General features: G+C 45.5%; 1 protein-coding gene across 1 annotated transcript in view; it reads right to left on the reverse strand.

Annotated features, from left to right (window-relative positions):
• MAP4K5 (mitogen-activated protein kinase kinase kinase kinase 5) overlaps positions 1-15,232 on the reverse strand; it is a 1,870,683-nt gene that overhangs the window by 1,280,997 nt on the left and 574,454 nt on the right. The window contains exon 7 of the mRNA XM_069638985.1: positions 15,036-15,078. Coding sequence (XP_069495086.1) covers positions 15,036-15,078 — 43 coding nt within the window. The remainder of the gene's footprint in view (positions 1-15,035; positions 15,079-15,232) is intronic.

Consider the following 15,232-nt stretch of genomic DNA (forward strand, 5'->3'; position numbering starts at 1 on the left):
GGTGGCACACCAAGAGACCAGCAGGCGGGAAGATGGTGGACTGAAATGTGGAAGCGAATTGAACAAAATGTGAATTAATGCTTGGTGAGATCAAGTGGTACTGTTTGGTGAGTGTGCGGGCAAAGTATGTTAGCCAGAGTGTTAGAGGAGTGTAGAGAGTGAATGAAAAGTGCTCATGAGAGTGAAAGCAGAGTGACAGAGTAGAAGGAGGAATAGTAGTGTGGACCTACAGGTTCTATCAGAGGGTCTGGGAATGGTACTGGGTCTTCCCCTCATCCAAGATTTTCTTAGGATCTGTTGAATGGCTATGATGTGAAAAATGACATTATAGATTTTTTAACTGCATTTGAGTATGCTTGTGAAGTACAAGACGTGAATGTGTCTGCCAAGATTGCTTATCTTCTAAGTAGACCTTCCCGCAATGACTGCAGTGCTATTATCGAGGTGTTGAAACCTGAGAGAAAAAGTTTGAAAAATCAAAGCAGGCTCTGCTCTTAAGTTTGAGAAGACTCCTACGCAATACCTGAAGAGGTTTAGACACCACAAGAAAAAAGAAAAGGTTACTACGGTTACCTACGTAAAATATTCTTTTAAAAACTTTACGCGGTGGGTTGAAGGCTATAAGCTAACAACATTTGAAGGCATAATGAACCTAATCATGCTGGAATATATTTCAACATCTTGTTCCCCTGAACTCAAACAGTATTTGCCAGATTCTAAGGAGTTAAATCCAAAGAATCTGGCCATTGATGCTGATCTGTGCGTGTCCCTTAAAGTGCTTCTGGTAAGCATGAGGAGGGGAGAAAGCAGTAAAAGAAAGTGTGGGGGTATTGAAAAACCAGGTTCCCCCGTAAGGTCCACAAAAAGATTGCTAAGCGCAATAAGTCTCATGGAGATCATGTTGAGTGTAGTGACACTTACCATCCCAAACAGGAATCTGGCCACAGTAAGCCTCACTACATACAAAGATCCTCAGGATTTTGTGTAAACGAGCAAGTGCCCATATGAAGGATGACTCCAGATTTAAGGGTAATGCCTTGGGGATTACCTTTGTAAATCTGGAATTGCCTTATGGAGGTATACTCACAGGAGCAGACTTCACTTCTGATTTCCTGCCCAGTGGTGCTGAAGCAGAGACTAGTCTAGTGTCTCTTTGGCCCTGGGAGCCACATGTTGCTGAAGCCTGTACTTCCATCCCTGACACTACCAAGTCTTATTCTAAGAATAGTATACCATACATGCCAACATTCCGACACACCTGGGATGGAGATTATCGGGAGACAATTTCCACATAGGAACGCACTGGGGAAAACATTATTTTAGGCGAAAGAAAGTGAAAAATCTCAATATTTTCACAGAAAAATCGCGAGTCTCCCGCCTTAATCGGGAGCGTTGTTATGTATGGTATACTGGTATATGGTACAGATATGAGTGCTTTCAAGGACTCTGGGGCCAGTACTCCTGTGGTGGAGTCCACTTTGGTAAACTCAGAGGAGCTGGCCAGAGTTCCTCTGAGGACTACCGAGTTAGCAGATGCCCCCACCCAACAAAGAATCCCATTAATGCCCGTCATTCTAGCAGCAAATAGAGGAGTGGTAAATATGTGTTTAAGTGTCCAGAGGCAAGTGCCAGGTAGAGTTTGGCCAGGGAATGATCTCAAAAGACCTAGGTCAAGTGGGTGACACAGCAAAAAGACCATGTACTCACCAAGAAGAGAGCTCACATCCAAGCCCGTGTCTCTGCAGCATCGAACAACTCGACTGAACTCTTTAAAATCTGCAAGGAACTGGCCAATCCTGCCGCAGTCTCCACCTCTCCTGTCCCTTCCCAGGCCCTCTGCAAGGCACTGGCTTCTCATTTCATCTCTAAAACTCAGGACATCCTGTTCTCCCTCTCCTCTCCACTTCCTCCCTCTACTCCCTGCTCTTCCTGTGGTCCTACTTCGGCCACCTCTTCTCCCTCCTTCTCTGCCTTTCCCCTGTTCTCCCCAGACAAGGTTTCTAGACAAGTCTGATCTATGAAAGTCTCGTCAAAACAGGTTCCTCCCTGCTCCTCCAAAGCCATCAAGGACCACATTGACTCTCTGGTGCCTGCCCTGGCCAAATTCGGCCACTTCTTCGCGACTGGTGTCTTCCCTTCCCACCCTGAAGCACTCCCTTGTGCACCCTCTTCTGAAGAAACCCTCTGCCGACCGATCCTGCCCGGCCAACTGTCACCCAATCTCCATCACTCCTTTCCTGGGCAAACTCCTGGAAAAGCTGGCCAGCTCCCAGCTCAATCTTCACACTGAATCTGTTGGTTGTCTCCATGATCATCAGTCTGGCTTCAGAGCTGCCTGAAGCACGGAAACTGCTCTCCTGAACATCCATGAAGACCTGCTCTCCAACCTTGATACCAACACCTGCGTGTCCTCATCTTACTTGATCTCTCTTCTGCCTTTGACACGGTCAACCATGCCATCCTGCTCAACTGTCTCCGTGATAACCTAGGGATCACTGGTCAGGCCCTGCCATGGCTGACTTCTTCTCTCTCTGATCGACCCTCCCAGGTTCAACTTGGGTCATCCTCTCCTCTATCTCTACCTGTGGTGTTCCTCAGGGGTCTAACCTCTCTCCCTAGCTGTTCAACCAATACCTGGCACTTCTTGCCCACCGCATTGCCGTGCTCTGCCCCAACTTCCAGTGTTATGTGGATGACACTCAGCTCATTTTCAGACTACCCTCAGCCACCTCTTCTCCGTCTCTCATCTCTGTCTGACTGTCTGCCATCCGGGAGTGGTGTGCCACCAATTATCTCTGCCTTAATGTCAGTAGGACCGAGATTCTCCTCATCGGCACACCCGCACCATCCTTTCTTGTCACTCTCTGGCCGGCATCTCTTGGCCCTCTTCCTGCTCCCACCTCTGAGGCTAAAAACCTCAGGGTCTTCTTCGACTCCACACTCCTTCTCTTCTCACATCTCTGACATCTCTAAGAAGTCAAACTACCAGCTGCACCTCCTCAGAGGTATTCTTCCATTCCTCTCCTTCACCCAGAAGCTCACTGTCTCCAGAGCTCAGGTTCTCTCTAGGATGGACTATTGCAACAGCCTCTTTCTAAATCTGCCTGCTTCTACTGTCCGCCCTCTGCAACTCATCCAGAACAGGACAGCAAGACTTGTCCTTGGCCTCAAGTCCAGGGATCATATCTCTCTAGGACTGAAATCTCTGCACTGGCTCCCAGTGGCTAGGAGGATTAAGTTCAAAACCCTCTGCATTGTCCACAAGGCCTTCTGGGGCCTGGGGCCTCAATACCTTCAACTCTCTCTTCCTAAATATTTTCCTTCTCCAGCTCTTCACTCATCCGCCTCCAACTCCCTCATGGTCAGTTGCTTCTCCAAGCAACAAGTTGGTGGTAGATCTCTTTCTTCTGCTGGGGCGGCCCTCTGAAACAGCCTTCCTGCCTCCCTGAAACTTGAGGAGAATCATCTCCGGTTCTGGAAGCACCTTAAAACCTTTCTCTTTGCTTCTGCTTTTTCTCCTACTCTATCCTGCTGACTTCCAGGCTGAAACAAACTGTACTGGTTACCTGGCCACCCTCAGATCTCGGGACCAGGTCCCCTCCTCCATCAGTCGCACACCTGCACTGCCTTCCTGGCAACCCCCGCACTCGGGGACTGTTTCTGTATCCCTACAGTCCCACTACCAGCACTTGACACCTGATGTCTGCACTTACCCTTGCACTTGCCACCTGCTGGCCGTACTTTTACTTATTGTTTATTTATTCCATCATCCCGCACTTTCCCCCTTTCCATGCACTTGCGCGATCTGAATGGCACCTGGCCTAGTAGGATCGTTGTCTGTCTTCTCTCTGTTACCGATCCCTTGCCTTGTCGCGCCTTGAACCACTTGTGTATAGGCACGTTATAAATGCCATATCATGTACAAGGTCTCAAACAACCTACCTTCGCCAAGCCTAAGGGGAAGTTTAAACCCAAGGGGAAACCCGAGGCGAAGCAGTCAAAAGTTCCTAAAAGGGGGAAGAAGAGCTCCTCTCCTAAAATACCTTCAACTGAGGACGAGTATGCAACCAAACACCTGCATTTGAAGAGGAAGAGGTGTTGCCTTAGGTATTCAGTCCCCATGATCACAGAGAACTGTAAAGGTTACTTGCAGAAGGGGGACCCTCAAGCAAAGAATTCATTCAGAGCAACAGAGAGTGTCCATCTGGCAGGACTAAGGCGACAGATGTTCCCAGGTGGAATGTGGGCCCCTGGGAAACATAGGATCTACTGGGAAGGTGGGTTACTAAATAGTGAACCCATAAGGTCCACAGGAGGAGATCATAAGGGGTTGGTGGTCCCGCAGTATGCAAGACCCTTCCTCCTGCACTTAGCGCATAAGGTCCCCATTTCAGGTCATCTTGGGACCAAGAGGACTAGGGAGAGTTTATCAGTGGAAGGGGGGAGAGTTGGTTATAGTGCCCAATACTCTGCTTACGCTATGGGCATTCTAGTCTGGGTGTCTGGGTCTGTACCTTTCAAGTTAATTAATGCTGAAACTGATGATCAGGGTAGGTTAGTAATAGTTTACGGCTATATAGAACACAGAGAGATCTGTATTGTGAATACATATGCACCAAACCAAACTGCATCTACCTTTTTCTGCTACCTATATGATAAGTTGGCACACCTTAGGGGATTCCTTTGGGTGTGGGGGGGGGGATTTCAATTGTACCCTGAACCAAGAATTAGATAGGGTGGATCAAAAATGTAAACGGCCCTCTCCAGCGGCCAGCCATGCATAATATCCAACAAGATCTCACTTTGGTTGATATCTGGAGAGTTATTAATGGGAACAGTAGGTGTTACTCATACTGCTCTGCACCACCATAGATTTCACATGGAGTTCAGACTAGAAATGACTACCGATTTACGGGAGGGGAACTTGTGGCTGAGTTCTCAGAGGCTGCCTATACTGGAAGAGCCATTTCGGACCATTCCCCGTTGATTGTGACCTGGGTATTGAAGAGTGCGACTGCCCTGATCCCGACGTGGTGTATGCCTATGAATGCCTTATCTGATGACTACCAGAGTCATCTGGAGGAAGTAGTTGAGAAATTCCTTGGCATAATTGTTGGAAGTGTGGATAAGTGAAGTGCTGTTTGGGAAGCCCTTTAGGTTGTGGTGGTCAGAGACCATTGCCAAAGCCATGGGTCACAGAAAATCCTTGCTCTTGGAATTAGGCAGGATAGAAATAAAATACAGGGGGTTTGGAAGATGAACTGCTGTGAAGGCCCTAGTGAGGCTGCCCTACTATTGCTACAAAAATTGTGCACAGAGATGCGGGAACGCCTTAGAAAATTTGACTATAATGGGCACATATCCAGAATGCATTAAAAAGGCAACAAGTATGGGCGATTACTAGCGTGGCTGTGCAAGAATGAAAGACCTGACACGTGATCAGAGAAATTACAGACGAGTGTGGGGAAACTTGGCAGGACCAAGTGGAAATTAATGTTATTTTTCATAGATATTACCAGTCGATATAGAATGCGCATGAAGAGGTTGACATGGAGGAGGTTAACTATACGCTATCACATATAACCCTGATTAAAGTAACTGTGGAGCAAGCAGCGGTTCTGGATGCTCCCATAACTGAGTAAGAGCAGTAGGGTGTTATAATATCACTAAAGACTGGCAGGACACCTTTGGAGGAGGGGCTTCTGTGATTTCTTTATAAATCATATAGTGATATGCTGGTGCCCACACTACTCGGGGTGTTTGAGGAGGTTTAGGAAGCTGCCAGCTAGCTGCTAGCATGCGTGAATCTGCGAAAGCCCCGGTACTTAATCCGGGAAGCCACACCACCTATGCGCATCATATAGACCATTATCCATGCTGAATCAGGATGTTAAGATACTCTACTGCGCTGCTGGCTAGATGATTGAAATGAGTGATACTGTAACGCTCACCTGGTATCCACGGGGACGCCCCTCAGCCCTGGCTGGACCACTCACACTCTCGAATCTTCTCCCTTGGTAATGCTTCAGAGAGTTGGGCCTGCAATACAGGAGTACTGGGTTCAAACTTAATAGTTCCTTGCTGATCGACCCCTGCCTCCCCTGAGAACCCAACCTTCCCTTAGTCCTTGCCTCACCTTCATTTTTGTACGATGCGCTCTCCGTCCTGCTTCTCAATGCAGGGGCGCGTAGATGGATCGAGCGTGTTGCAACCTAGTTGATTCACTGGTGCGAGCCCTGTTCGAGTCCAGTCCTGCTGTGACTCAAACTTGTTAAGGTAGGTTGCTTCTCACAGTTCTGATATATCAGTCTCTTCTTTCTTTCTTTCTTTCTCCTTGTTCTTTTGCTAATGTCTGTTTCTTTCCTTTAGGTGCTGAAAGTGATTTTGGCATTGCCTACCGATTGGAGTGGAGAACCAGTTGGTGAGTGAATGTGCAGTGCGCAGCGTTATTCCGTCAGTAATATGCGATGCGCGGCGTTATTTTGCCTTTTCTTGTGCTAACCTGTGTCCCTTGTCTTGCTTGCAGGTCACTGTTCACTGTGAAGCCTCCAGAATGGTTGCCGACCAGGAGACGATCGAATCAGGTAAGATTCTTGTGGTTCCTTAATAAGAATGATTAGGTGCTCACTCATGCTGCTTTTTCTCTCTCTTTTCCAGGTCTCAGTGTTCCGGAGGAGGATGCGGCGCCTGATGCTGGTGTTCTCTGGACCGGGTAAGCGATGGACCGGAGACAGGATGCTACTCACAGGTAAGTGCTGCAGTAATGATTTTCTTGTTCTTTCAAGGAGCGCGGTTCCAGGATACAGCAGGTAAGGAACTCAGGAGACTGAGCTGGGCACGGAGAGCGTCACGCTGCTAACCGCAGAGTAACGCGAAACGTGTTCTTCTGTTTGGGCGTTGCTTATATAGCCTCAGGTATCCCAAGGACCGAGCACACCCAAAACACCATACCGCATAGCTCAGTTCTTGGAACTGAGCAATGTGGGAGCCTCCATGTTGGGCCAAGCCCATTACAAAGTCAAGGCTCCCATGTTACCTTCACATTTAGTAGGGGAGAGTCTTTTGTGAGATGGCAAGGCCTTTGGGGCCATAATAGGAGACCTTAACCAGGGTCCAATGGGTATGCTGACTTGCCTATGAGGGTTGGGGGTAGGGATCGTGACAGATAGGTTCCCTGATTCACCATGACCAGACAGAGTTTGTTCCTGGTAGGAACACTTATTTAAATGTACGCAGATTTCAACATATCATCGACTGGACTCATGCGCACGAAGCCCAATATGTGGTCGTCTCCCTAGACACTGTTTAGGTTTTCGACTCTGTATATTGGAGATGGATGTTTGCTTTGCTGGATAGCTTTGGTATTGGGGATGGGTTCTTCAGATGGGTAAAATGTATTTATTCTGAGCCTGTTGCTCGAGTGCGTACAGGCAGACATATATAACTCCCAGGGAAAATGAGCAGGGGCACAAGACGGGGATGCCTGCTGTCACCAATGTAGTTGATCCTAGCATTGGATCGGCTGGCGGTGTACACGCGGTCGGAATCTGAAGAGGCTGGAATACTGGTGGACGGGTCGCATCATCTGGTTTCTTTGTATGCCAATGATTACCTTCTCTATATTCATGAACCTGCATATAACCTTGCCCTGGAGTCTGGGGTATTGGACAACTTTGCGAAACCTTCTGGCATCTGCTTTAGTAAGGAGAAATCCTGTATTTTCCTATTGGTTAGAATGTGCCAGTGTAATACAGATGATCTCCCACCACTGGGTATCAAGTGGGAAATAAAGACATTTCAATATCTAGGTATTAACATTTGGCATCAGCCCGAAAATATGCACGCGTGCAACACTGCTAGGGTAATGGAGGGAATCTACAAGTCACTACAATTTTGTACCCGGCTCCCGCTCCTAGTGATGGGGAGAGTAGCAACGACCAAAATGGTGGTATTGCCCCGGATATTATTATTCTTTACCAACGTCATGCTCCTGATACCGAGCACATTTTTCAGATCCTTGGATTCTTTCATCAAAGGGTTTCTCTGGGGTGAGAGGAGATATGAAGATGAGGGGGTGGTTAACTGCAATGGTTTGAGCTCTATTTGGTGGCTCAGTATCTGGCGGGACTGCTGGCCGATCATCCGACACTAGACACTTAGTTGATGCAAGGCGTTATAGCACCGATTGTTCTCAAGTTAGGGAGGAAGGTGTGGGGGAGAATACAAAAGTCCCTCGGCCTAAGTTATGCATACTTTCCACACTTACCCTTGTCGACAAGTAAAAGTCTGGAGAGACACAATGTCCTCCTGTTCAGAAGATGGCAGGGACTTGGCCTCGCTAAATGGGGAGATACTTTTAAAGATGGGGTATTGAGGGATTTCTCAGAATTGGTCGATGAACATGGGTTGCATAAATGACAGTTCCTGAGATACATGAGGCTTACCAAATTTTCAAGGGAGAAGTGGCCTGTGTGGCCTGAGGAACCAGAGTGTAATGAAATATTGTCCACACTGTATGATTTAGAAAACGAATGGAAACCTGCGTTGTGCTTATATCGATGCTTGATAGCTGGGGCGAGTGCTAGAGTGCTGAGGATTAAATGTCCATGGGAAGTGGACTTGAGTTGTGCACTAGATGATAAGCAATGGGGTTCCACATTGATGTGCACCAGATGGATCCCTAGAAATGTACACTTTTGTCTATTACAACTGAACGAATTCTACAGAACATACATGACTCCACACTGACATGTGAAATTTAACGGGATGGCTTCTCCTTATTGCCCATGTTGTTATTCTGAACCTGCAGGTTTTATACATATATTTTGGCAGTGCCGAAGATATGCACCTACTGGCTTAGAGTCAAACAGATCTTGGAAGAAGCTGGCGTACATAGCTATGAATGAACCCCTACAGTATGCCTACTTGGTATATACCCCCGCCCGGACAAGGCTAGAAATATAGTTAAACTCAAGGACCTGGCATGCATATTGGCTAAGAGAAGTATTGCCATATCGTGGAAATCGCATACAGGCCCAATCTATAAGATATGGTGGGATGACATGTTGAAGGGGTCCACTGCCAAAACAGCAGAGTGGTATGGGGCTTTGAGGAACAGTATTAGAGAACCCTGGACACATATGGATGCATTTAAGGCTCTTTCGTGGGCGATAATATGCCATTCAGATGATAGACCCGCTTGAGGAGAGGGCACTGATTATACATCTGTCTGGCATTTTGCATGACATTATGGCAGGTTTGACTTTTGCATAATATGTGGTGTTTACTGTGCTGGACTATGTTAGGCTTATGGCCTCTGGCCCCACACCCCCAATTACTCTGTTTACCACATGGATATTCAACAAGATCGACCCCTATCGCCCATTGTGAATGACTTGCTGTACTCAAAGCCCTGTGGTTTTATTGTTATATGCGTGGCCAGTGGCAATCCATTATTGGGTAGCCTCTATCTGTTTGAATGGTGCAGATCCTTACTATTGGAGGACCTGGGAGAGTTTCCAGTCCAAATCTTGGATACAAGAAGAACGCCTGCAGTCATTCGTCAGTTCATTGTCAGAGCCAAGACCCCTATGAAGAAGTGCAGCCCCTATCGACCAGAGGACTACCTTTGGAGGTAACCAGCATAAACTCCAGTGTAGTCCCAGTGTAGCCCTGCTCCTCTGCCCGATCTCAAGAAGAACCTAGTCAGTGCTTCGACCCATGGACCGGTGGTGCTACCTTGCCGCAGCTGGCGCTGTTCAAAATGCATCCTTGGAACTTGGTGGATCCTCAACTTGTACTACAATTCACCTACTCCTGCGTTTTCAGCCTTCTAGTCTCAACTGAAGCTTTAATGGGCTTTCAACTTTGTTCATCATTCGGAGACTGAATCGGTTAAAATAAGTCAAACCATGTGACCATTTTGTGAAAAATAAGGGTTATATATGAAGTGAATTATTTATTTATCATGCATTCCTAACTTAATTTAATGGGATCTGCAATGCCATACAAATGTACATTTAGTTGGTTGATGAATAAAAAAGTGATATATTTGTACGTGAATATTTCCAGACATAAACAACTCCTTATGTATATGAGTATTCTTCCCAACTTCCAGGTTGAGTAGGGGATCCTTCCCTTTTGCATTATCATTCGAAGATCGCCTGTCGCCTTCTGATCGTTGTTACTCCTTTTGCAATTAATCTTCTTTGCTTGCTGGAGGTGTCATGAGGCCGTCTGCTCTGCAGAAGTCTTCTTCATTTCATCCCAAGGGTGTTCTGCAGGAAGGCGCCCAGAACTGAGTTTCAATCACAGCGACCAACTGACACAACATCCTGCAGCCAAAATCAGCCTCTGTACCCGCAACCCCTGGGCATCCCTTCACCAGACCAAGAACAGAAGAATGTGCCCCACAATGGAATCAGGGACCTCAGCCGTGGTCTCTGGCATGGGGAGTGTTTGGTAAGGTGAGTGGAAGAGTGCAAGGATGGTGACTGGAGACAAAGGTGTTGGCAGAGCAGTAGAGTGGAGAGAGTAGTAGAGTGGAGAGTGGAGCAATAGAGTGGAGGGGAGAGTAGTGGTAGTATTAGTAGTAGTGTGGAGAGAGAGGTGTGTAGAAGTGTGAAAGGGGGAAGCAGTGGTGTGGGGCGTAGTAGGTGAGTGCAAGATTAAGGGTGGAGGTTGATAATAGAGAGGATGAGAGAGGAATATCGGAGGGAGAAAGTATGAAGTGCGAGGGAGTGAAAGGAGAGGCGTGGGTGTAGTAGGGGGAGGCAAGAATTATGAGCAACAGAAAGAAGGAGGGAGAGGAATTTGAAGGAATGGAAGGAATAGACCAAGTGGGGCCTAACCGTCTGAAAGGCACACCATTATAGTTCAGTACCTTTGGGTACTTTAGGTCAGAGATCCCCTAGATTGTTTCTGGAGGGAGTTGGAGCGATAAGGTGTTTACCTTTAGACCATTACCAACAGTTAGATAGAAATGAGATGGTAGGGGTTACTGAACTCTCATAACGTCATGACGTCAAGGGAACAGCCCACACTAGGAGAGAGACCACCTCTAGTGAGCGAGCCACTTCATAAAACAAACAAAAATCCTTGAACTGGCTTCAAGGGTTTGTGTGTTTTTGAGGCCATCTGTGACAATAGGGCAAAGTAGAGCGAGTTAGCAACCAGACAATAGTTTTGACAGAATAGTCATCATGAAGTCAGAAAACTAAGCAAAGTAAGGACCACACTAATGTAAAATTGTTGCAATTGATAACTCGTGTTACATCGAAGTAACTGACAAGAGCTGGGAGCTAGTTAGCCCCTGTGTGTAGCCTAGTAGAGCGTAGTTAGCCTGGCACCAAACCAAGAAGTACTTTTCACTCCCCAAACAAATTGATGCTGAACCAACACACCTATTTGAATTTAAATAGGGGCAATCTATAAATAAACATTTGGACATCTCTATACGACTTTTAAAGGTTTAAGGGGAATAAATAATGGGCAAAATCATATATATGCATCTTATGTTTAAGTTAGATTGGGGAATGTTATTTACTGGCTCCTCGTTCCTGAGTGGTACCTCCTGGTCACTGGATAATGAGGTATACCCAAGAGCCACTTTTAACTCCTGCTTATCTAATCCTAATTGCGAACCCTGCAGAGTAACCACAGTTCATTTATCAGGCCATCATGTGAAATGACAAAGTGGGCCACACACTAAGGAGGATACAGAAAGCAAAAAACAAGCATAGGGTAAGGTAGATTAAGACGCCAGACTACATATGAATAGACGAATAAGGACTAACAAGGTGGTTATGGTATAGACAATGCTATATTCAATGAGACAATCCATCCTAGAGTACAAATCCGTAAAATCAACCCAGCCCTCAGTATAACTGCCTTCACACTCCAACCACATTTTCTTCAGAGCTTGTTTTGCAGCCTTACCTGTTTGTTAGGCTTATACCAGTCTCTTCTCCCAGTTAAGGAGATACATGATTCATCAGTCTTTTATGCTTGCATAAGCTTTTTTCCCTGTTTTAATAGATACATGCTTTATCAATCACCAAGGCTTAGGTCAGCCTTTTCGGGTGCAGGGTAGGTCTTAATAGCTTTTTCAGTACTCTCAGAAAGCAGGATAAGCGTGAACTCTGCAGCTTCTTCAGAAGATCCTTTAAAGTGGCAAGACTCTGCAGTCTCCAGGGATCCTTCCAGTCTATCCATAAATTCTTTTGCAGGATTGAGAGGCTGCAATCTCAATGGCATACTGCAGCTGCTTTTCAGTTTCCCACCAGCTCCATATTCCTCTCCAGTCGATTCCCAAACTCAAACTCCCATGTTGATGCTCTGTTTGATGGTTTGTTACCAAAGAACTGCCCATCCCATAATCTTTTTCAACACTTATTCATAACATGTTTAATTTCCTGGTTCTTCAAAGGATTCTGGGTTTTTAAACCCGCCTTCTGTGCTCTGGGGCATCCGTATTTGATGTCACTAGAGTACAATAATTGTGTTGTCTAATGACATTTTTGGGAAGGGGCAGCACGCTTGCCATCCCCCATCACTCATTTGAGCCGAAATACCAGACTAAGCGAGCTAAGACCCAAATTGATGCAAATGCTGCCACCTTTCAAATATGCACATTGCTTTTCAATTGACGACATGGGACTTAGTTTGATACATCTGTCTCAATATGTTATTTCACTCACAGATTAGGTCCTAAGAAAAGAAGCATTGGCAATGTCAAGTTTGGGCTTTTGTGTAGGCATGGGAAAGGCACTTGCCATGCACAGTCGTAATGGTAATAACTGCCAATTGATGGCATCAGGTGCAAAACAGTGCGAGTACCTGGGTGGCAATTGCCTATGACTTATAAACAAGCCAAAACTGTTGGCTTTGCCAATGCTTGCTTTTACCACAACTTCAGTGAAGGACACGCAGACTGCTTATAAATAAAGTGGCTAAAGGCAGACTTGGACAAACATTTTTATTACACCAGAAGCGGGTTTTATTAACTCTCAGAAGACTGCTTTGAAAAAAACTGGCGGGCCCTTTGAGGGCAAAGTTCGATGGTAAGGCTTGATTAAAGCAAGCTCAAAGAGTTCCCATAAGGAGGTGTTTTGGGCGGGCAAGGGCAGGAACTGTGTGGGAATGGCCATAGGGATTAGAAAGGCCATGCACAGTCAATGGGTGGGCAAATAACCAAACAACACCTACAGGCTGTGTGTCTCTCATCATATGCCATTCCTCTCTATCTGTAGTCTAAGGCAATAGTTTCGGTAATACCTAATAGTTCAAACAAAAAATATACACTCCACTAGTTAGCAATAAAGAAAAGAACAAATATATCAAGCAACAGACAAATTAAAAAGGCAGGAATAGAAAAAGAGAGTATTTGTAATGCATCGACCTTGGAAGGTTTGGGACCGATGGAAGTACACCAAACATGGATGCTGGAAACTTCGTGCAGCGGTCTATGCATTATCCAAGATGACCGCCAGCACATATTTACGCACAACGCACCAGTGCTCCGATGCGTTGTATCTTAGTACTCTCGTACCTTACCAGCGCTATGTTGCTGTATATTTCGCTACCCGTTATTGCTTCCTATAGCTTTTCCTCTCTCTTCATTCATTATCTTTCACAGAGGTAAACGTACTATTTTTGGGTAGCTTATTTTTCTCTTAACGGTTTGATCCCTGTTAATCGCACTTTGAGGTTGTTCTTAACTCCTCAGTTCCTGTACTTTTCCTTCCTGCTTTACCTTGCTTATCTTTCTTTCTGACTTCCGTTTCATATCTTTTCACTCCTTTTCTTTCGCCTGGAGTCTCTTCTCTCTTGTTAAAGGTTTTCTAGTCTATTCATCAGTTTGTGGTATCGCTGCCTTGGCGTTCTACTACCTTCCGACCAGTTTCCTGTGCTTCTATTGTGCCTCAGTACCTTCGGCACCACCGGCTACTCGATCATCTTCACCGAAGGAGGAACGGGTCTCGATACTACTCTTCTATCCAACCTCAAGAAGACCATTCACACAGGGTTTTTTCTGCCTACGGCTTTTTCCCCTGGAACAGCGGGTTGGCTCCTGGGAGGCTCCTGGGATTTGGTTTCTATCCACTCATGGTGACCTCCGGGGAGTCACGCCCGTACTTGCATCAAAGAAGGAGTAAAGAAATCAGAAAGTCACGAAAGAAAGAGAAGACGGAACTCTGAGAAGAATTCGACGGAGATTCAGGTGAGGAGGAGTTTGAAAAGGGAACCAGGGTTGCAAGTTTTGACAGTATGTTGGGGCTGGTGTGTGTACATTAACATCTGATCTAGATCTTTGAATTCAGATTAAATATAATGTATTTATTTAAGTTTGAATTTTAGGTTTTCTTGTATTCATTTGATTACAATCAAGCTAAGTTCAACTAAAATCTATAGATATTTAAAAAACACATCTCAAATTAGATCAGTTAAAGTGTTGATCATGACAACAATTTAAGCCTAAAAGTATGAGTGCTAAACAATTTACTGAATTTGAGGCTCTCAAGAGTGTTTTGCCGGAGGTAGGGCTTATAAGCACAAGACCAAGACATACTGTGAGTGCCCCTGTGCCTTTTTTTGTTACACCTCGGCCTACTGGAACACATCTCTATGGCAATAACGACCGCCCCAAACCTGCTGCAATTCGGGAAGGAACTCAATATCCGACTCTTCAAAGAATATCTAGGTCTCACTTAGATCCTGCTACTGACAGGTATACATCATCCCTTTATTATGGGCTATCCAAGCTACTAAAACCTGTAACTAACCATTTCTCTGATCACGGTAAACCCCAAATTACTTGCAGAGCACCCTGTTGCATCCTAGATAGGTCTGTGCTATATAAAGCTAAATACAAATATTATTCTAGTTCTGGAAATTGAGTAGTGACATTGATCCCCCTTCTTAGAAGAGTAAAAGTAAAGTCTTAATATGACAGGACTTGGAATCTTGACTACTCAAAACAACCGCATGAAAACAATTCACAAAATATAAAAAGTAGAAACAGTTTGCCAACTTACCTAACTTTATATCTCCATTGTCTGTAAGAAGAATGTTTGCACCCTAAAGAGAAATCAAGATATTACTGTGACTAAGAAATTCCACTACATAAATAATTGAAGAATCAAGTACTTGATAAAATACACACTGCATATTAAATTTGGAACAAAAACATTTGAAACCAGGATGTACATACGCTACATCAAATTGAATTCTA

This window comes from Ambystoma mexicanum, chromosome 14 (assembly GCF_040938575.1).
Source record: "Ambystoma mexicanum isolate Mex_15411 chromosome 14, UKY_AmexF1_1, whole genome shotgun sequence".
Classification (NCBI taxonomy): domain Eukaryota; kingdom Metazoa; phylum Chordata; class Amphibia; order Caudata; family Ambystomatidae; genus Ambystoma; species Ambystoma mexicanum.